Raw genomic sequence first — 23,983 nt, 5'->3', positions numbered from 1 at the left:
TCAAGCACCTGATGGCAAGGTGCGTAAATGCTCAGGTTCTTTGGAAACCTAAGACTCTATGATACAGAAAAGAATGAAGATATAAAAGAATGAAGAGAGACAAGCAGAAGACTTACATTGTATTGATGATTAGCAACAGGTTTGTAATTGGTTGTTACAACTTTGTCCAGCTGTTGTGATAGCCTCACAGGTTTGGAAGACTCTTCTATCTGCAATCTGAAAAAAAATATAAGGCATTATTAAAACTCTTGTTTAGCAGAGTGAAATATGAAGTTATTATTTCTATAATTCTTATTCAATGAAAACTAATATATAAAAAGGTAACCTCAGAGGATACACTAGCCTTAATACTTTAAAAATGCACTGAATATACGTGACTATAATGCAATAACCAGTACACAAGCTAAACATACAAACTAACTCATTATAATGCCACAATGTACTTTTCACCTGCTTATTATATAGGCAAATCTTAACCACTAAAACCAAGAAGCTAATCAGCCTTAAATTTCTGGGGAAAAAAAAATCCTCATGTAAAAATAAATCATCTTAAATTACATGGTCTAAAATCAAGTTATTAATTCAAAATGTCTACTCAGCTGATAAAAGATAAAGGTAAATAAAAAGAGAATACATCAACACTCAAGGTTTACTGAACAGCACAGAGAGAGAATATTTCTATCATCACAGAAACCTCTATTAGACAGCACTGCTCTAGAACTACTGCAGGACACCATCTAAACTGATCCTGTCTCTACAAAAAATTAAGAAAAAAAGATTAGCCAGGCACAGTGCCTGTAGTCCTAGCTACTCAAAAGGCTGAGGTGGTAGGATCACTTGAGCCTGGGAGGTCGAGGCCACAGTGAGCTGTGATTGTGCCACTGCACTCCAGCCTGGGCAACAGAGTGAGACCATGTCTCAGAAGATAAAACTCAAAACACTACTTTTGAAAATATATGCCACCATGTACAGTATATTATAAAACATAATAGTTGACTAGTACATGTATATTTAAGTAGCAATCTTAGGATATTTTGTTTTATATTAAGTATAGCAAGACTCATAATCATTTACTTATTTAGAAAATTAATTCATTTGATATATCAGCACAGTAAATTTAAAAAACTGTTTTAAGGAAGGAAAAGTACAGCTTTCTAAGCCAACTATTTTTAATGATGCAAAAGTTATCACTGTACCTTTTAAACTCATCAGCAAGATATCAAAATATAAGATGGTAATTTTTTAAGAAAATTGCTCAACATATCTAGTTAGATTACAATTGAAGAGTAAGCGTAAAACATACGCATTTTTGGACAAAAGCTTATGTTTATTATTTATAGATCCTCACTGAGAAACTACTCAAGAATTTATTTCAGTAAGAAGGAAAATGAATCCAATAGGAAGCAGTGAGATGCAATGGTTACAGCAAAAAAATTGAAAACCATGTTAGAAAATCGCCTTTAATTAAAAAAAAAGGCAGTTTTTTTTTTTAAATGGTGAAACTAGCATGAAAGACGGGAAGGAAGAGATCAGACTGGATGCATTTTGTTTGTTTTCTAAATGTTCTGCAATAAGTATTTATTACTTTTATAACCTGAAGAAGTACCCCTTCTTAAAAAGAGAAGAAAATGCTGTAATTTCTTGGATGGTTCATTTGAAAACCACAAAAATGCTGGTTATTAAAAAATAATATGAGTTTAACATTATGTATTATTTTATTTGAATGGGGCTTTAAATTCTTTGGTTTAATAAAATAGAAATTAAAAACAATTTCCATTTTAAATTCCTTCAAAAGCAGAATTAAGTACAAAAGGTGTTTGTATAACATTCCTATTATTTAACTCCTTGGATGAAGATAATTCTCTATTTACTTCTGCTTATTTTCAGGTATATACTATCAAATTGCTGAGAAGATATAAGATATCTACCAATTGCCTTTTCAATTTGAAATCTAAAAATGCCATAGGTTTTGTTTTTACCAAGATTCCCAAATTCAGTATACTCATTTCTGTATGGAAATGTAAATATTTAAATTATTCGTTACATATAAATCCATGTTTATCCTTTAAATACACAAGATGATTTACTCTATAAAGTACAAAAAATTCTCTGGAAGTGTCTTTAGAAACTTACTGGATATGTAACCATAAATAATACTTACAATTATACTTTGCTTTTCATGTGCCACATAGCGTTTCTATGAACATGGATTAAATTTTCTTGCTGAGAAATTAACTAGCTAGAGTCTAGAAGGGAGATGTGCAAAACAAGAATGGATTTAGATTAATGATTCTTCGATGGCCTCTTACTATTCTCGGGGTGCAGCACAAGTTCCTTCATAGGACTTTAAGACTCTTTGGGATCTAGTCCCTGGGTATCTCTCCAGTTCTCCCTACCATTCTCCCGTATCTGCCTCTGGCTGCAGCTGTGCCACAGCCAGACTCTGGAAGGAGCCTCCTGCTGTCAATCATCTAGCAAGTGTTTACTGGGTACTCACTTCTGCCAGGCACTGGGTTAGAGGTTGGAGACACAGCAGTAAAGACTTGCTCTAGTGGAAGACAAGCATTTAATACTATAATTAACTGCAGTACTGAAGATGAACAAGGGTGATGGAGGGATGGTAGGACAACTAACTGCATACTGATAAAAAGATTAATCCCAAGGTGTGCATTTTGAGAGTAAACTGGAGCAGAGCTGCTCATGCTTATAAGAGATAAGGCGGGCTGGCTGTGGTGGCTCACCCAGTAATTTGGGAGGTGGAGGCAGGCAGATTACTTGAGGTCAGGAGTTCAAGACCAGCCTGGGCAACACGGTGAAACCCCGTCTTTATTAACAATACAAAAATGAACTGGGCATGGTGGTGCATGCCTGCAATCCCAGCTAGTCAGGAGGCTGAGGCACAAGAATCGCTTGAACCCAGAAGGCGGAGGTTGCAGTGAGCCAACACTGCACTCCAGCCTGGGTGACATAGCAAGACTCTGTCTCAAAAAAAAAAAAAAAAAAAAAAAAGAGATAAGGTAAAAAGATTAGGTGGAAATGATCCCTCCAAGGAAAGTTATGTCAAAGCTTCTAAGAGATAAACCTCTAGAGAGAGAAAAAAGATTGAAGACAGATACAGGAACGTTTACAAAGTGTCAGGACAGCTAAATGTGTTAACTTGGTTGGGGGTGGGAGTGGGTGGGAAAACACTAAGTGTCAGCCTGTTTCTGAACACACCTGTGTCCTAATCTTAGCCCCCATCCCCCTCTAATGCAATCAGCTCTCAGAGGTTTGGCCTCTCTAAACGGTAATCTGTTATGTTGCCGCTAAATTATCTTCCCTGTTTTAGTCATCTCCACGATTTGATCTTATGAGACATTCAAGAAAGGAGGCATGCACTAGCTCCTTCCTTCCATATTAAATGATTGTTCCCATTACCTCACAATTTGAAAATTCCTCAGGGTTTCAGTTTGTTTAGTGAAGTGCTTCTTTATAAACGGTAGCTTATTCTGGTCACACTCTTACACTTGAATTTATTCGTAGCCACCGCATCCAAAGTATGTAGCATACTTTCCTTTCAATTTTAATTCAACAATTCTAAAAGCCAATTTCATCACTCATACAGTGTCATGCAGTTTTTATCCTCAAAGCATTTAACCTTTTATGTAAAGGAAAGCACTGACTTAAAAAAAAAAATAATAAAGAACTCATTTAAAAAATTTAACTGTTCTATTATACATTTAAAAGGCAACCACAAGGGTTTTAATTAAAAGAGGACAATTTATGATTCAAAACTAAAAACTATGATTCAAAACTAAAAAGGTTAATGTATGAACTGAAAATATAACAAAGAACTAAATCTTAAAATACTTTAACTCACTTTGAATCGTTTAAAATAATTTAGCAGGGTCCTTAACACTAAATAATTCATTTAACACTATCTCATGAAGTGTCAAGAACAATTGGCAACTCCATTTCATCACTGAACAATGTACTAAATTAAACATTACTGACCTTGATATGCTTTCAAAGTCAAGGTAAGGTTTATCTAGGTTTGTACAAAATAATATAATTTGGAAATATGTGGTTCGTAAAGCAGAACAACAAACTACATAGAGAGGTATTAGGCTGACTTGGGAGCAAGCTAAAAGGTTACCCTGCCCATTTTAAAAAATGAGTCTCCACTTTTTCAGAAAATTTAAAAATACAGTGTTGTTTTCAAGAAACAGAAATAGAAAAATAATGGCTGATCACTTAGATACAGCCAGGCTACATTTTACTTTGTTTTGTAAACCATTAAAAAAATACTTGGTGCTGGCTGGGAGTGGTGGCTCACGCCTGTAATCCCAGCACTTTGGGAGGCAGAGACTGGCGGATCACCTGAGGTCAGGAGTTGAAGACCAGCCTGCCCAACATGGCGAAACCCAGTCTCTACTAAAAATACAAAAAAATTAGCCGGGCGTGGTGGCAGGTGCCTGTAATCCCAGCTACTCGGAGGCTGAGGCAGGAGAACTGCTTGAACCCAGGTGGCAGAGGTTGCAGTGAGCTGAGATCGCGCCATTGCACTCCAGTTTGGGCGACAAGAGCGAAACTGTCTCAAAAACAAAAACCAAAAACCAAAAAACAAAACAAAACAAAACAAAAACAAAAAACAAAACAAAATAACACAAAAAAAACTTGGTGCAAATTCAGAATATAAATATATATTCTTCAAATGCCAGGACTAACCATGCCTTCTGGTGTTCCCTACAGACATAAAGTGCTTGGAAACATACAGTACATCTATAAAACAATTGCTATTCTAGTCATAAATCACGCATATCTGTCACAATGTAAGACTATTAAGTATCAAGTAACAAATTTAGTCAAGCTTGAATAGTATTCATTCTAATGAAATAAAACTCCATTTATTTAAAAAAATCAGGCCAGGCACAGTGGCTCGCGCCTGTAATCTCAGCACTTTGGGAGGCTGAGGTGGGCGGATCATGAGGTCAGGAGTTCAAGACCAGCCTGGCCAACATGGTGAAACTCCGTCTCTATTAAAAATACAAAAATTAGCCGGGTGTGGTGGCGCATGCCTGTAATCACGGCTACTCGGGAGGCTGAGGCAGGAGAATTGCTTGAACCCAGGAGGTGGAGGTTGTGGTGAGCTGAGATCTCGCCACCGCACTCATGCCTGGGCAACAGAGCAAGACTCCATCTCAAAAACAAACGAACAGACAAACAACAACAAAAACTGCAATTTTAATTTTAGGTAACTTCAGAATGGTATTCTTGGAAATTCAAGTTGGTGAGGTTTGAAAGTTGTCCCTAAATTATTTGCCTGAGTTATAACATCAAAAACACTAAAATACTTGGGAAAAAATAAAATACAGGATACAGGTGGCTGGGCAGGGTGGCTCATGCTTGTAATCCTAGCACTTTGGGAAGCCGAGGCAGGTGGATCACGAGGTCAGGAGATCGAGACCATCCTGGCCAACAAGGTGAAACCCTGTCTCTACTAAAAATACAAAAAATTAGCCGGGTGTGGTGGCACACACCTGTACTCCCAGCTACTTGGGAGGCTGAGGCAGGAGAATTGCTTGAAGCCAGGAGGCAGAGGCTGCAGTGAGCTGAGATCCGGCCACTGCACTCCAGCCTGGGTGACAGAGACTCCATCTCAAAAACAAAACAAACAAACAAACAAACAAACAAACAAACAAAATAGGTATCTGTCTAACAGAATAGCTTATATTCAGGAAGCTTAATTCAATTTGAGACAGTCTCTCTCTGTCTCCCAGGCTGGAGTGCAGTGGCGTGATACCAGCTCACTGCAAACTCTGCCTCCCAGGTTAAAGCGATTCTTGGGATTACAGGCATGCGCCACCACACCTGGCTAATTTTTATTTTATTTTTTGTATTTTTAGTAGAGACAGGGTTTTGCAATGTTGGTCAGGCTGGTCTCGAACTCCTGTCCTCAAGTCATCTGCCCACCTTAGCCTCCCAAAGATCTGGGATTACAGGCGTGAGCCGCCGTGCCCAGCCAAGAAGCTTAACAGTTTTTTTTTTTTGAGATAGAGTCTTGCTCTGTAGCCCAGGCTGGAGTGCAGTGGCGCAATCGCGGCTCACTGCAAGCTCCACCTCCCAGGTTCACGCCATTCTCCTGCCTCAGCTTCCCGAGTAGCTGGGACTACAGGCATCCGCCAACAGGCCTGGCTAATTTTTTTTTGTATTTTTAGTAGAGACGAGGTTTCACTCTGTTAGCCAGGATGGTCTTGAGCTCCTGACCTCGTGATCCACCCGCCTTGGCCTCCCAAAGTGCTGGGATTACAGGCGTGAGCCACCACGCCCAGCCCATGAAGCTTAATTTTAAAGTGAATTTACACAGAGTAAAATCTAGGAAGGCAAGTAGGAAATATATGGGCTGTCGTAAGTATTTTAAATCCTAAGATTAATGAAAAATCAGAGAATTTTTAAGCAAGAAATTAAATTTCTGTTTTAAAAATATTCCTCTGGCTACTATTTGCAGAATAGAATGAGGCAAAAATGGACATCACTGACTAGGAAAGCTACTGTACCAATCCAGAGGAAAGATAATATTCACTTGGAACAGGGTGATGGTAAAGGAGTTGGACTCAAGTTAAACAAATTTAGGAAATATTTTGAAAATAGATTCAATAGAAAGTGGTGCCTAAGTAAGTAAGATAAAGGAGAAATAAAGGCATCATCAAGAATAACTGAGCTCAAACAATGTGATACCACCTTACTCCTGCAAGAATGGCTATAATTTAAAAAACAAAAAAATAGGCTGGGCGCGGTGGCTCATGCCTGTAATCCCAGCACTTTGGGAGGCCGATGCGGGTGGATCACAAGGTCAGGAGATCGAGCCCATCCTGGCTAACATGGTGAAACCCTGTCTCTACCAAAAATACAAAAAATTAGCCGGGCGTGGTGGCAGGCACCTGTAGTCCCAGCTACTCGGGAGGCTGAGGCAAGAGAATGGCGTGAACCTGGGAGGCAGAGCTTGCAGTGAGCTGAGGTCTGGCCACTGCATTCCAGCCTGGGTGACGGAGTGAGGCTACGTCTCAAAAAATAAATAAATAAATACATAAAATGAAATAAACAAATAATAGATGTTGGCATGGATGTGGTGAAAAGGGAATACTTTTTTTTTTTTTTTTTTTTTTTTTTGAGACAGAGTCTTGCTCGTTGCCCAGGCTGGAGTGCAGTGGCGCAGTCTGGGCTCACTGCAAGCTCCGCCTCCCAGGTTCACGCCATTCTCCTGCCTCAGCCTCCCGAGTAGCTGGGACTACAGGCACCCACCACCACGCCTGGCTAATTTTTTGTATTTTTTTTTTTAGTAGAGATGGAGTTTCACTGTGTTAGCCAGGATGGTCTCGATCTCCTGACCTCGTGATCCGCCCGCCTCAGCCTCCCAGAGTGCTGGGATTACAGGCGTGAGCCACCGCACCCGGCAAAAAGGGAATACTTTTACACTGCTGGTGGGAATGTAGACTAGTACAACCACTATGGAAAACAGTATGGAGATTCCTTAAAGAACTAAAAGAAGATCTACCATTGATCCAGCAATCCCACTACTGGGTATCTACCCAAAGGAAAATAAGTCATTATGTGAAAAAGACACTTGCATACACGTTTACAGCAGTACAATTCACAACTGCAAAAATATGGAACCAGCTGAACTGCCTGTCAATCAAAGAGTGGATAAACAAAATGTGGTGTGTGTGTGTATATTCACACCATGGAATACTACTCAGCCATAAAAAGGAAGAAAATAATGGCACTTGCAGCAACCTGGGTGGAGTTGGAGACCATTATTCTAAGTTAAGTATCTAAGAATGGGAAACCAAACATCCTACGTTCTCACTTGTAAGTGGGAGCTAAGCTATGCAAACGCATGAGAATGATACAATGACTTTTGGGGACGTGGTGATGGGAGAGGTAAGGAAAGGGGGGATGAGGCGTAAAAGACTATACATTGGGTACAGTGTACACTATTTGGGTGATGGGTGCATCAAAATCTCACAAATCACCACTAAAGAAATTATCCATGTAACCAAACACCACCTGTTCCTCAAAAACCTACTAAAAAGTAAAAAAAAAAATTTTTTTAAAGAATAACTGGGCTCAGATTTCTGGATTCAGCAACTATAACCTACGCAGGGTAGACAGACTACATCACTGTAAAACTGTTTCCTATGGGATTCACCATATTTTACTCGAAAATTTGTAAATTACGCGTTCCATTTTCAGATGTAGAAAAACTATTCCAGTTGAAAATAAGAAAAATTACCACCTTCTATTTTGAATTCTTAATGTTTTACATGAAGATATCAGTTTCTCTTTCTGTCTCACACTTACATTAAAATAGATACAAACATCTGATGTAGAAAGCTTCAAGAGTAACTCATTTCTCCGGACAAGAAATAAGGACCAGCTGGGCATGGTGGCTCATGCCTGTAGTCCCAGCATTTTGGGAGGCCAAATCACTTGAGGTCAGGAGCTCGAGACCAGCCTGGCCAACATGATGAAACTCTGTCTGTACTAAAAATACAAAAAATTAGCCAGGCATGGTGGCTCACATCTGTAATCCCAGCTACTCAGGAGGCTGAGGCAGGAGAATCGGTTGAACCCAGGAGGCAGAGGTTGCAGTGAGCCGAGATCGTGCCACTGCACTCCAGCCTGGGCAACGGAGTGAGACTCTGTCTCAAAAAAAGAGAAAAAAATAATGACTAACAATGACTATCATTGTATAACCTTGGTCATACAAAATTAAATAGCTTTGTTATTATTATAAGGAAACAGTCAAGATCAACTCCTTGAATTACTAGTCTTTCTATTATTATTATCTAAAAATAAGTTTTAGCTCATATTTTTTCCCATCCAAAAAACAAAGCTCAAGGGCCACCTAGCATAGAAATACAACAAGAATAAAATGACAACTGTAACAAAAATAAGACATTTAAAGAACACTTACTATGTGCTGGAAACTGTGGTAAGAACTTTTCCTACATCATCTCAGTATCATTTTTTCCTCATAGTAAGCAAAAACAAAACAAAATTGGATTTTTCTCTTTTCAGTCTAGGGTTCATGCTATTAATCCTACCTCTATATGGTCCCATAAAAGGCCATATAACAGAATAAAATCTCTAATAAAAATTTCACGGAACTTAGTTCAAAGTAATTTCTCCTTGACAGTCATCAGCCTCCCTACAACTAATACAATTCTATACACAAAAAGAAAAAGCACATTCTCCTTTACAACACTGAAAAAAAGACTCCTAGTAACTCAATGTCACTAAGTCATTGGGACATAACCACGGTTCATAATTACCCTTGTCAAAATTACAGTTGGGCCACTGTATCTGCATATTGGGTACTTGCAGATTCAACCAACTGTGGATAGAAAATATTTGTTTAAAAAAACAAAAAGCCGCCAGAGCGCAGTGGCTCACGCCTGTAATCCCAGCACTTTGGGAGGCCAAGGCGGGCAGATCACTTGAGGTCAGGAGTTTGAGACCAGCCTGGCCAACATGGTGAAACTGTGTGTCTACTAAAAATACAAAAATTAGCCAGGTATGGTGGCAGCTGCCTGTAATCCCAGCTACTCAGGAGGCTGAGGCAGGAGAATCGTCTAAACCCAGGAGGTGGAGGCTGCAGTGAGCCAAGACTGTGTGACTGCACTCCAGCCTGGGTGACAAAGCGAGACTCCGTCTCAAAAAACAAACAAAAAACCCAAAAAACAACAATAAAACAAAACGAATTAAAAAAAAAAACGGTATAACCACTACTTACACAGCATTTACATTGTGTTAGGTATTCTAAGTAGTCAAGAGATGATTTAACATATCGGTCCCCCAACCTTTCTGGCACCAGGGACTGGTTTTGTGGAAGAAAATTTTTCCACCAACAGCGTGGAGGGTGTGGCAGATGAAACTGTTCCAACCCAGATCATCAGGCATTAGTTAGATTCCCATAAGGAGCACGCAACCTAGATCTCTCGTAGGTGCAGTTTACAACAGGGCTCATGCTCCTTTGAGAATCTAATGCCACTGCTGATCAGACAGGAGGCGGAGCTCAGGCAGTAATGCTCACTTCCCCTCTGCTCACTCCTCCTGTGTGGCCTGGTTCCTAACAGGCACAGACCAGTATGCGGCCCAGGCGTTGAGGACCCTCTGATTTAAAGTACACAGAAGATGGAGGTAGGTTACATGCAAATACAACACCATTTTATATAAGGAACTTGAGCATCTGAGAATTTTGGTATCTGAGGGCGTCCTGGAATCAATCCTCTGGGGATACCGAGAAACAACTGTACTTCATTATTACACTTTGTGAAAAGTTATGTACTATACTGAGAATTTAATTTGTAAATTACTGTGTATATTCTGAAAATATAAAATTCATGTAATAAAAATAATAGTAGCATATACATCCTCCAAATATTTTATAGGATGAACACTGGTAAGACCTAACTTAACGAAAAAATGCCAAACTCAATCGAAACTGCTGGCAGATTTGGAAGAGAAATCTGTAAGTTTTAGTCAATAAATCCTCCATTTATCTCATTTGTAAGTACAGCATTTCTCACATAATAGTAACTCAATAAATGTTCTTTAAGCAAATGAATGACACCTTTGTTAGATAATTAGATCACAAAGAAAAAGGCTGAGTCCTATATTAACAAATACTATAATTCTGCCTAATTTAATACATGTAGACTATTTTCAGGTCTAAGCAAAAGCCCTAATACTGCCTTGCTAATCTCGTTATCAATGGAATTAAACAACTACAAAAACACTAAACAACAAATGTTTCCACCAGCAACTGTCAATGTAGAAGTCATTTAAAAACATAAATATACCACTTCAGCATTCATCTATCTTTTGTGCATTTGATTGCAATTTGTTATTTTTTAAAGGATAGGTTCTACAAAAGAATGTGTATTTTCTAAACATGTGTATTTCATTTTTGAAGGGGGGAGACAGAGGCTGACATTTGCAGGGTGAAAGAAGGAAAAAAGTTTTCATGGCAAGAAGCAGGAAGAGCAGTAGAGTTACTGGGACTGCCCGTGAGAGAGAGCACACACACTTGGCCCAAAGTCAGGTAAAAAAAAAAAAAGAAGAAGTTCCAGCAGAAGACGCAGCTTGGAAGAAGGCAGACAGAAGGCCGGGAGAAAGGCCAGGTGAAGTAATAGGGGGAGGGCTGACCTGATTTACTAATATGAAAAAGTTATGAAGAAGCCTAGCTTTAAAACAGCACCTTTATAGGAAGTTTCAATATTTTGGGAGTAAGATGTTTTTCAGAGGACTGCAACAGTAAGTATATATCAATCTATTAGAATGTGAATCTAAGTGGCAATGAGGAAATTTTAGGGCTTGGAATTAACAAGTAAATGTATTATATCCTTATCTGGTAGGGCTACTGAAGGGATTACAGATAGTAAATATTAAATTACTTCGGCAAGCATCTCTTACAAATATTTATTAATTATCTGTAAGCTTCATGAAAACAGGGACCATGATCATATGCCTAGGGCCCAGAACAGGCATGTAAAACCCAGTGGGTTGAATAAATAAATAAGGAGAAAAAAGAAGAAAAGTCTCAGCCTCCATTTCATCAGAGAGGGTTATTTGGTTTTCAAATCATAAGGCTTACAGTAATACATGCTACCATTTAGATTCAGGATTTAAGAGAATAGATATAAAATGCATTAAGGCTTGCTTTTCACTCTGTAGGAAATAGCCAATAAAGGAAAATACTCCATTATTGACTTAACTGTCCAATATGGTAGCCACTAGCCATATGTGTCTATTTAAATTAATTAAAAATAAATAAAATTAAGAATTCGCCTCCTCAAGGACACTAGCCACATTTCAAGTGCTTAATTGCCACATGTAGCTAGTGGCTATCATACTGGACAACAAAGATACAACACACTTCTACCATTGCAGAAAATCTATTGGATGGTCCAAGAGAATCACAAACTCAAAGGTCTACAGGGGCCTGTCCAGCGCAGTAGGACATAACAGAGAGAGGTTGGGGCTAGAGTGAACCAGAAAATAGAGAATATGCTCCACCCCAGGTGGGTAGCAAGTCCACAGCGCTAGCTGGTTATCACTCTGTAGGAATGTAGGCACGGTGTTTATTATCAGATCTTCTAACTATTTAAAAATGTGTGTGTATATATATATATATATATATATATATATATATATATATATAAAACATTTATTTACTTTTTTTTAAGGCAAGGTCTCATTCTGTTGCTGAGGTTGGAGAGTGCAGTGGTCTGTGGTATGATCACGGCACACTGCAGCCTCAACCTCCTGGGCTCATTCGATCCTCCTGCCTCAGATGCCCTAGTGGCTGGGATAAAAGGTGCATGCCACCACGTCCGACTAATTTTTTGTAATTTTTTTTTTTTTGTAATAACAGTGTTTGCCATGTTGCCCAGGCTGGTCTCATACTCCTGAGCTCAAGTGATCCGCCCACCTGGGCCTCCCAAAGTGCTGGGATTACAGGCATGAGCCACCATGCTCAGACAAGAATTTATAATTTTCTTTCCTTTTTTTGAGAGGTAGTTTCCCTCTTGTCACCCAGGCTGGAGTACAATGGCACGATCTCAGCTCACTGCAACCTCCGCATCTCAGGTTCAAGCGATTCTCCTGCCTCAGCCTGGGATTACAGGCGCCCACCACCATGCCTGACTAATTTTTGTATTTTTGGTAGAGACAGGGTTTCCCCATGTTGGCTAGGCTGGTCTCAAACTCCTGACCTCAGGTGATCCAACCACCTTGGCCTCCCAAAGTGCTGGGATTACAGGTGTGAGCTGCTCTGCCCAGCTGGTAATTATAATTTCCTGTGAAATCACTTAACAAACATTGCTAACTAATTCAATTTTTAAAATGAGCAATTCTCCCATACCAAACCAAACCAACAGAAAACCCTTTCAAAACCAAAAAACACACACTAGCTATACCGGGCCACTAGTTGGCTGCCCTGATCTATATATATCTATATTCCAGGGGTTTTTTGTTTTAAACAAAGCAGCAACAAAGAGTTATTACTAGAAGCAGCAAAGTCATGACACAAGTGGGAAATAACCACTGGCATGAAGACTACAGTCTTATGAAAGGAAAAGCAATTCCCTTCCCCTCCATCCCCATGCTCCCATCCTAAGGTGAATCCATGAGTTGGCTGATGGGCTCTCCTAGATTGTTCTTAGGAGAGTGCATGGCAATTGGTGTTCAGGCTAAGAATTAAAAAAAAAAAATCCCTCTACATAATACAGAAATTGGATCATTTTTGGTATATAAAACTAGCATCTTCATAGGATTCAACCTAATAGCTCCCTCTTAGTGAAAGACTTAATACTGAGTTGAATTCTTCTATATGAGAACATAATTCAAATCCCTAATTAAGTCCCAGCAGATTTGTGACATGCCCATGACCATAAAGTTTGTAAGGGGCAGAGTGGGGGAAAAAATTCAAGATTCCTTGTTCTGTGTTCATCACCTGTATCATAATTGCATCTTAGATATAATGAAGCAATGCAGGCATCTTTTAAAGCTTATTAAATATATACTACCCCAATTTAAAATATTTATAGCTACTTAAGAAAATATATAATGTCCACACTATGTCCATTATATGCCATAAAAATATGGCAGCTTACAGTTTTGGGTAATTTCTTATACATCTGATTCAAATGTGTTCCGAAGGGGCCTATGCCCAGGCCCAGTGAGGGAATGATGATTCACACTGGGCTTTGTTTTCTCCAAGATTTCTGTTAGAAACAACAAGCACCCACAAGTTTTTGGTATGTGTTGCGTAAGGTCAAATAGATGACAGACTAATGGAGTCTTTTTGTGCCTGTCTTGTTTTATTTTTTTAAATTACTGCCTAAATTCTGTTTTTCAAAGAAACACTGTAAGACTGTCAATCCACTGCGTAACTTTCACTTCTTTAGGAAGAGTGTATCACCAGCATTCCAGAGAGTCACTATATTACCTCTGTTAGCTAGACAACACAAGATTTCCACTAAACAGTCCAAAATATAAATATCTTACCTTATGATCAGCACATTTCTACTATCTTACGTAGTTTCCTTATCTCTTAGATTCTTTCCTTTTGAAATCTCTTTATCTGGAACTTGAAGGTATGTTCAGGGGATACTTTTACCTTAAGCAGTGGCACTACTTCTAAGTCACCAGCACTCTGGTTGCAAGCAAGCACAAAGATGCCCAAGCTGGGGAGGGGCCGGGGAGGCAGGCAGCTCACCTAACAACTGCGTCTCATGAATCTGTGAGCAACAAGATACCTAAGACTGCACTGGCTGGAGATTTTGTCCAAATAATTGTACATTTTGGTTACTTTCAATTTATTCACTGCAATATTTTTTTTCTTTTTCTTTTCCTTTTTTTTTTTTTGTTTTTTTGAGACGGAATTTTGCTCTTATTGCCCAGACTGGAGTGCAATGGCACCATCTCGGCTCACCACAACCTTTGCCTCCCAGGTTCAAGAGATTCTCCTGCCTCAGCCTCCCAAATAGCTGAGATTACAGGCAAGCACCACCACGCCCGGCTAATTTTGTATTTTTAGTAGAGACGAGGTTTCCCCATGTTGGTCAGGCTGGTCTCGAACTCCCAACCTCAGGTGATGCGCCTGCCTCGGCCTCCCAAGTGCTGGGATTACAGGCGTGAGCCACTGCGCCCAACTATTTTTTTTTTTTTTTCTTTACTTCAAGTCAGGCATGATGTGTCATGCTACTTTATGAAAGCAAACTGCTTTTCATCTTGGAAAGTTCAGATTCCAAAATAAATGTGTGTGTGACAGGGAAGAGGAACAAGGGAGTGGGAAGAGGGAGGGGAGACAGAAGGGACAGCATGTGATAGAAGAAACTCTTTACTGCTAATGCTTTTCCTGTTAATCAGGCACTCTAGACACTATTTTAGTACAGGCATAAAGCAGAAATATATGAGGGGAAAAAACATTGAGCTGATCAGGGACCATTTATTACTCCTCAATACATGACCAAGTGGCTATTCTTTCCATAATAGAAATAAAATCACCTTAAACTCCAGTGGATGATGAATGAGAAAATACTTGAGTTTCATTCTTTAAAAACTTTTCAGGCCGGGTGCAGTGGCTCACGCCTGTAATCCTAGCAGTTTGGGAGGCTGAGGTGGGCGGATTACCTGAGGTTGGGAGTTTAAGACCAGCCTGGCCAACATGGTGAAACCTCATCTCTACTAAATATACAAAAAATTAGCCGAGTGCAGCGGTGTGCACCTGTAATCCCAGCTACTCTGGAGGCTGAGGCAGGAGAATGGCTTGTACCTGGGAAGTGGAGGTTGCGGTGAGCTGAGATCACGCCACCGCACTCCAGCCTGAGCTACAGAGTGAGACTTCATCACAAAAACAAACAAACAAAAACCTTTTCAAACTCCAACTCCAAATAAAGTGCCTAAATAATTTGATATGGTTCCCAGGAGTGGGGATGAAAGCTTTTCTATCAGAAGAACGAGTAATGTTTATAACTCAATATTAAAGAGAGCAAAAATGACATATCTTTTGTTTTCAGATCCATGCCAGTAATTTTGCATTAAAAATCAGAGACTAAAGCAAATTTATGGCATACAGAATAGCCTTAAATAATACTTAGAGTAAAAGAATGTACCATAGTATGGCAGGTCTGAAACCAAGTTCTGGTTTTAAGTTCCAGTTCCATCCCTAGGTGTGACCTTGGTCAAGTTATTCAACTTCTTTAGTCCTTTGGTGCTCTCATGGAAAACAATGAGAATTATAACAGAAATAAGTGAGATAATCTTTATAAAACACTTAGTAAATGGCCTGTCCCACAGTATGTATTCAGTATGTTTTAGCTATTATTGTACATCTTATTATCACTCCACTGCCCATATTGAACAGAAATGTATGGGAGTTATTTGAATAAGCACAACTTTAAATATTTATTTAGTTTACATGTTGGATTTTAGAATCAAGACTTGTAAAATCTGTGTTCATCCTTTATGTATTCTGATACAGTATATTTAGCTATATTAGATCAAAAAGCACTTTATCTCTTCTGATGTTTTCAAAGATTAAAAAAATTTCTTCCTAAATGTCATTCAGCTGCAGGTAAAACATGTAATGTTCATGGAAGTGCTAATTATAATCAATTATAATTTAACCACAGCACCGAAAAACATAAAAATAGGCAGTTTACAGCTTTGGGTAATTTCTTATATATCTGATTCAAATAATTCACTGATCTTTAGGTATAATATTTTTTAGATTTAATCTTTCAGGGTACTCAAATTAATTCGTCATATGACTTTCAACCAGTAGTGAACAGAATGTCTGAGTTTAACAGAGTAGAAAAAATCATTTCATTGGAACATCTCCTGAAATTATACAGATTACTCATGATAACCATTTTTTAAACTAGTCTCAAAAATTATTTTTCTCAATATTCCTCCTTATATTAAAATATGACTCAAGAAGGTTATATAATTTTCTTCACAGGAGACAGGGTCACTTTCAGACAAACTGCATAGTGGGTGCAAATGAATAAAAAGTAACTGTTTTCTTCCTCTTCTGCTCTTTATCATATCATAATTGTCTATTTTACTTAGACTAGTGTCCCCATTTTTCACTTCCTCGACCCTTTTGGTTGATTTTCTATACAGCTCTAGATTATTTCATATGCATTATTTTACCTCAACAGTCAAATAGGCTAATGCTTTCAGGGAACACTAAACAGTAACACTTAGGCACCTTTCCTCCCATAATCCCAAAAGATTAGATTTTTATACTCCACACTTATCTACACTGAGCCTCACAAATTTGTGTGTGTGTGTGTGTGTGTGTGTGGCAGGGGGTGAGGAATCAATTTAGAGAGCACTTAGCAATCTTCTTGACACCATCATTTCACTATACACAGCTCAGGAGATTTCACTATCCATTTCTTCTCCCAAATTATTTTCATAAATATAAAGTCAGTTATGCCTAAGTACTAACTCTAGGGCCTCCTACTGCTTAAACTCTCCCATTTAGATAAGTAAGTCACTCCTGCCTTTTGGTTCCTTGACAACTCCCCATCTACAAGAGTCCACAGAGTCCCATGATGGTATGTATGACTCAGAGGAATGATTAGTTTAGGGAAACTGCAGGCCATAGACAGTGGGCCAGTTCAGTGTGATGTATTTGGGACTGCCAAGCCCTTGAATATTCTCAAGTCACATCATATACATTTTGATTAGAAATACTTGGGAAATGAATTCTTTCTCTAGAAAACAATTAAATGCACCTAGATAGTGGCATCAGGCACTAGACTACTACAATAAGACCTCCTTTCAGTCCCTCTTTTCTATTTTTGTAATTGGTTTTTGTACTTTTTGTGGTAAATAGTAAAGTCTTACAGCAAAGGTTAATATAGAAAATAAAGTATATGGCCATGCGCGGTGGCTCATGCCTGTAATCCCAGCACTTTGGGAGGCTGAGGGGGGCCAATCACCTGAGGTCAGGAGTTCGAGACCAGCATGGTCAATGTGGTGAAACCCCGTCTCTACTAAAAATACAAAAAAAAAAAAAAAAAAAGCCAGGTATAGTAGTGGGTGCCTGTAATCCTAGCTACTTGGGAGGCTGAGGCAGGAGAATCCCTTGAACCCGGGAGGCGGAGGTTGCAATGAGCTGAGATCATGCCACTGCACTGTAGCCTGGGCAACAGAGCAGGACTCTATCGCAGGACAAAAAAAAAAAAAAGGAAAGAAAGCATATGGACATAATTTCAAATTTTACTTCATCAAATCTCCATTTAATTTGCTAATTTCATTAGCATTTCAAACTGCTAATCAAACATTAGAAACAAAATAAAGATAAGTGCCTCCCACTACATTTGTCCTTAAGAAGTCAAGAAGAAAACTCAAGTTAAGCCTATCCTGTGCCAAAATGATGAACTATAATGCATTACTTGTCAGATAACGTAACAGCTTTTCCTTTTCATAAAGAATTGAAATGTATTCATTAAGGATGAAGTTTGGTTTTGAGAATTTAGTCTCACAAATATCAATTTTTAAATAAAATTGTTTAAAAATCAAAAGAGAAACTGCTGGAAATTACCGGTAATATAATAAAATTAATTCAGTTTCATAACAGAAACACTAATGTTTATAAGTTTACCATATTGACAAAGTGCTGACAATAATTACTACTGTAAGATTTTCTATTTTCACAATGTTGTCAGTTCATGTTATAAGCCTTCTCAATAAACATTCAACTATGACCACCTTTTTTTTTTTTTTTTTACTTTCCCTCTCTTGTTGCCCAGGCTGGAGTGCAATGGCACAATCTTGGCTCACTGCAAGCTCTGCCTCCTGGGTTCAAGCAATTCTCCCGCCTCAGCCTCCCGAATAGCTGGGATTATAGGCATGCGCCACCATGCCCGGCTAACTTGCTATTTTTAGTAGAGATGGGGTTGCTCCATGTTGGTGAGGCTGGTCTCAAACTCCCAACCTCAGGTGATTCGCCTGCCTCTGCCTCCCAAAGTGCTGGAATTACAGGCATGAGCCACCACACCTGGCATGACAACCTTTTTGTAAGCTGCCCAAAGTGCATATTTACTAACTGATATATAGGTTGCTGGTCTGGTATAGTCTGATGAGGAATTATGCAACTCTGACATTAAGTTACCTGGCCAACATGCAAGTTTTTCTTTTATATTGAACCCATGGATAGATTAAGAACTTAATACATCATTTTATAACTTTAATAAAATAAATATTTTTGTTATTAGTAGGAAAAAGGCATTATAAAAATGTTTAAGCCAGTTTTTTTCCTAAATATACAAAATATCTGATTCCATTCAAACAGATTTTGTTAAAAAGCTAGTCTTAGTACAAAAGCAATTAAACTTAGCATACAGGAAAAAGATTTGAGAACAAGATGCTTGTGAAAATAGTTGATGATTTACAAATCTAGACTCTGTATATTATTTTATGTGCACTGCTAGCTCTATTTACAAACAGCTTTATATTTCAGTCACTTATTTTATATTCTATAACAACTACAAAATGCAAGGGATATCAGACTATTCTTCACATAGCTCTGGTTAGTCACAGAATGACTATTATTATAGGACCAAAACAAATGTATAAAAATGTTTTCTGCATCATCAACATGCATGGATGGTAAAAATTATAATACAGGTTATTAAAGCCATAATGCATGTTCAAGAAGTGATGGACAAAATCTGTTTTATTTTTTTAAGCTGTTAATATGATGATCTGGGTTGCTTATGGCCATCCTTGCAAATGTTGCTTTGGTAGACATCTTTATAGTGGGAGACGATGAGGTTGATTCACCAGTAGGAAAACATAAACTCCTATATTATTTTTTTCCAACTGTGGCAATGGTTTTGTTTTTCATTTTTGTTTTTGAGACAGAGACTCGCTCTGTTGCCCAGGCTGGAGTGCAGTGGCATGATCTCGGTTCACTGCAACCTCGGCCTCCTGGGCTCAAGTGATCCTCCCACCTCAGCCTCTTGAGTAGCTGGGACTACAGGTGCACACTATCACACCCAGCTGACTTTTCTATATTTTGTAGAGATGGGGTTTGCCATGTTGCCCAGGCTGGCCTCAAACTCCCAGACTCAAGGGATCCTCCTGCCTTGGCCTCCCAAAGTGCTGGGATTATAGGTGTGGGCCACCATGTCCAGCTAGCAATTGTTTTATACTAAGTTGTATTCTCCTGTTTCCTCTATGACTGGCTAAAAGTTCATTCACAGTGTTGCTAGTGGAGGCAAGGGCAAAATCTGTGCCCATGGAACAGTCTACAGTGATATGCTCAACTGGCAACCGAACCTATAGCTTTGGTTTCCTAGTAAGATCCATTCAACAACTGAGTTAGGTAGGAACAAATGAAACATACATATCTGAATGAACACGTGCCCAAGTTTCTTCTGGTCAATTATGAAATTAAGAAGGATTTGAGCCTACACCGATCAAAATGAGAATACAGATGACTAAATGGGAGTGGATTTCTATGGATTTAATTCATTCTTATTTTAAATCTTTTTTTATATTGCAGAGATGGGGTCTCACGATGCTGCCCAGGCTAGAATGCAGTAGCTTTTCGCAGGCACAATCATAGCATATTACTGCCTCAAACTTCTGAGCTCAAGCCTCGGCATCCCCAGTAGCTGAGAATACAGGCATGTACCACTGTACTCAGCTTTGTGGATTTAATGCATATACAAGGTAGAGCTTAAAATATGGAGTATGTTTCATAAAAGCAATTTAGACATAAAATGAACTTGGTAGTTTAAAGTGTGCCTTTACAAATTTTATAACAGATGGTCAAGTGATCATCTTTACGTTATTTAACATTAGATCAGATTCTTGAAATTGTAAACAATATAACCGTGAACAGGCTACCCTATCTTCTCCAAATAATGTCTATCAAAGAAAATGTATTTTCTGCAAAGTACACACTTATACTATGTGAAATCTGAAGGAGATACATTTAAAAAGTAAAAATATATTTATGTAACTGTTAGTTTTAGTAATGACTAAAGGAACTTATGGTGGGTGGGTAGAAAGGAATGAGGTAATGCAGTTCAAGGAGGCTGACCTAACAGAAATTATAGAATAAAGACTGGAAAAATTACTGTAATGAGAAGTATTTTTCTTTTTTTTTTTTTTTCTAAGACAGGGTCTTGCTCGTCACCCAGGCTGGAGTGCAGTGGCGTGATCATAGCTCACTGTAGCCTCAACCTCCTGGACTCAAGTGATCCTCCTGCCTCAGCCTCCTGAGTAGCTGGGACTATAGGCACATGCCACCACACTCAGCTAATTTTAAAAAATTTTTATTTTTAGTGGAGACAAGATCTCACTGTGTTACCCAGGCTGGTCTTGAATACCTGCGCTCAAGTGATCCTCCTGCCTCAGCCTCCCGAAGTGCTGAGATTATAGGCATGCCCAGCCAAGAAGTATTTTCAATTTTCACATTATACTAAAAACTGAAGTCTTAAAACCAGAATTATTTATTTAAGCACCCAAAATGATTAAACAATCTCAATTTCTAATACTCTGATCATCAACTTCAACTCCTAAAAATGTTTAGGTTAGAAATTCAATAAGCTGCTTATGATGATGGAGGCCATGTTTCTCCAGCCAGCTACTTTGATATATATAAGTATGAATCACTTTTTCAAATTAAAATTCTGTAATCCTATGACTATGTGATAAGTGCCAATGGAATACAACGGTGGGATCAAATAACTTCTATTCAGCAAATTTAAAAATACTATTCTGCAAAATTCCTGTTGCCTCTGAGTAGAAATCAGAATTATTAGCTGCATATCATGTCAAACTGCAGGAAGCTACCCAGGCATACGCTAACTGAGACAATGTTGCTATGGTGACTAAGTAAATATAGCAAATGGCTACCTCATTAGTGACTCCATGAAACTTTAAATGCTAGAAAATAGATGGGAAATTCCTGGCAGTATGTGGCTACCAATGTGAGCTGGGATTCATAGAAAAATTCTTAAAAGAGAAGGTAGTTTTTAATATGCTGTTTGAAAATTAAAATTGGGATTCTTGTGCTAACTAGAGACAAATCAAGCCAGGAAAAAAAAATGAGAGAAAGAGTAGTCACCCTTTCAAGGAAAAGACCTTCATTTACGACCAGCTGTGGTACTGATACTGCTATTAAAGAGTGAAAGCCATTGGGAGTATCATTCAGGACTGCAAAACAGGAAAGGAGGACTCCCTATTGCTTCACTGCTCTGTGGACGTGGTTGCAGGCCATATGGTCTCTCTCTCTCCATTGAGAGGATGAATAGGAGTGAGAGAATTTCTGTACATATTTCAACTTTGAATAATGTAACTTTAAATTCAAGAATGAAAATAGGCCGGCACAGTGGGTCATGCCTGTAATCCCAGCACTCTGGGAGGCCGAAGTGGGCAGATCATGAGGTCAGGAGTTCAAGACCAGCCTGGCCAATATGGTGAAACCCCATCTCTACTAAAAATACAAAAATTAGCTGGGCATGGTGGCACACGCCTGTAGTCCCAGCTACCTGGGGGGCTGAGGGAGAAGAATCGCTTGAACCTGGGAGGCAGAGGTTGCAGTAAGCCAAGATTGTGCCACTGCACTCCAGCCTGGGCAATAGAGCGAGACTCCATCTCAAAATAAATAAATAATAATAAGTAAATAGAAGAATAAGAATGAAAATTAAAAAATGAAAGCTGGAGATGAACTTCTGTGATACAATGACAAACAATTAATACAAGAGTTGAACCTGAAGAAGTTAAATTATTTATCTAGTATTCTACATACTTCTACTCCAATCTTATAAAAAACAAAAGCTGCAAAAAAAACCCCACAAAAGCTGCAAACTAAAAAAAACCCAAACCTAAACACTTCTGTCTTATCCTTATGAATTTACATTGTCACTAAGAACTTTTAGCTGACACCGTGTAGGAACTAACAAAAGATATTCTTACATTTTAGTAGATGGTAGTGGTATTGTGACCTTTTCATGTTACAATGCCACATAAATAAAAACCCTAGTTCAAAGTAAAGTTATAATTACATGACATGTAGCTAGTTATGTATAACATATCACTGTAAACAACTGTATCTCAAAATGGACAATATATAAGCAGTAACTAGCTTTAGTTAGACTTTTCATAAAACTACCAGACTATTTTTAAAAAAAGACTGGCAATATACTCAACTTTCCGACTTGTAGTAAATACAAGACAATGCTATGGTTGTTTTTGTCCTTGCTTCTATATGTGTAAACCTTGAGAGGAAAAGCCATGCTTACCAAGTACCTCAACGTATCCTCCCATATTTCTCCTACTAAAGTCCTTGCAATCCTGTCCTCTTTACCCTAGTAACTTGTGCACACCACCACACAAAAGATTCTCCTCCAACCACCCCTTCCAGTACTTTCCAGTACACCCTCTGCCTTTCCAGTACTTTCTATCTGAATGGCTTTCTCACCAGCATTGCTTAAGACATAACCAATTAGTACTGGAGTTACCTCTCCTACCATCCTTTTTGTTAATTTTTTTTTTTTATTTTGAGATAGAGTCTTGCTCTCTTGCCCTGGCTGGAGTGCAGTGGCGCGATCTCGGCTCACTGCAACCTCTGCCTCATGGGTTTAAGCGATTCTCCTTCCTCAGCCTCCGAAGAAGCTGGGATTACAGGTGTGTGCCACCATGTCCGGCTAATTTTTGTATTTTTAGTAGAGATAAGGTTTCACCATGTTGGCCAGGCTGTTCTCAAACTCCTGACCTCAAGTGATCTGCCCACCTTGGCCTCCCAAAGTGCTGGGATTACAGGCGTGAGTCACCGCGCCAGGCCTCTCCTACCATACTTAAGCACCCTAACCACACATAGGTTGCCATTATTAAACTTTTACTCTATTTTTTTATGTATTCTACTTTCCTTGTTAAACTGAAAGTATGGGGGCAGGGGAGAGGAGAAGAGGAGGGTGTGAGCTGTATCTATTAGTCCTTCTAAGTGTTCTGAATATTTCTCAGATAAAATGTAAGAGATGACAAAATGCATCCTTACATCACTACATTTTTTCTTCTGGCCAGGTTTCCTTTCTGTCGACAGCTCTCTAACATCTGGCCTTCACCATCTTTCCTATCTCACCTTTTTTCTTCACGCTGGATTCTTCACAACTTCTCTAATTTCTATTAAATATTAATACATATTTATACCATCTTCTCATGAGCCTCCTTCTATCCCCAACAAAAGCCTCTAATTTCAAACCAATATCACATCTCTACCATCTCCCAACAGCTTAAAGAGATAAGTATAATCACAGTGTGTAGGAAGAGCTGCCATGGAGAAACAAGTGAAGCACACGGGAAGAGGGGGCAGCTGCCTGGAGGAGGATAGGGAGGCTTTTCCGGAGGTGATAGCCTTGCTAGGAATTTGCTGTACAAAGAAAGTGGTGGTGGGAGGTGGGGGGAA

The 23,983-nt window shown here is 38.8% G+C and overlaps 1 protein-coding gene across 1 annotated transcript in view; it reads right to left on the bottom strand.

Annotated features, from left to right (window-relative positions):
• The window catches only part of GTF2F2 (general transcription factor IIF subunit 2), a 171,120-nt gene that overhangs the window by 36,336 nt on the left and 110,801 nt on the right, over positions 1 to 23,983 (bottom strand). The window contains exon 6 of the mRNA XM_055245268.2: positions 117 to 216. Within this exon, the coding sequence (XP_055101243.1) occupies positions 117 to 216 (100 nt within the window). The remainder of the gene's footprint in view (positions 1 to 116; positions 217 to 23,983) is intronic.

This window comes from Symphalangus syndactylus, chromosome 15 (assembly GCF_028878055.3).
Source record: "Symphalangus syndactylus isolate Jambi chromosome 15, NHGRI_mSymSyn1-v2.1_pri, whole genome shotgun sequence".
Lineage (NCBI taxonomy): Eukaryota > Metazoa > Chordata > Mammalia > Primates > Hylobatidae > Symphalangus > Symphalangus syndactylus.
This window is presented reverse-complemented; position numbering and strand designations above follow the sequence as displayed.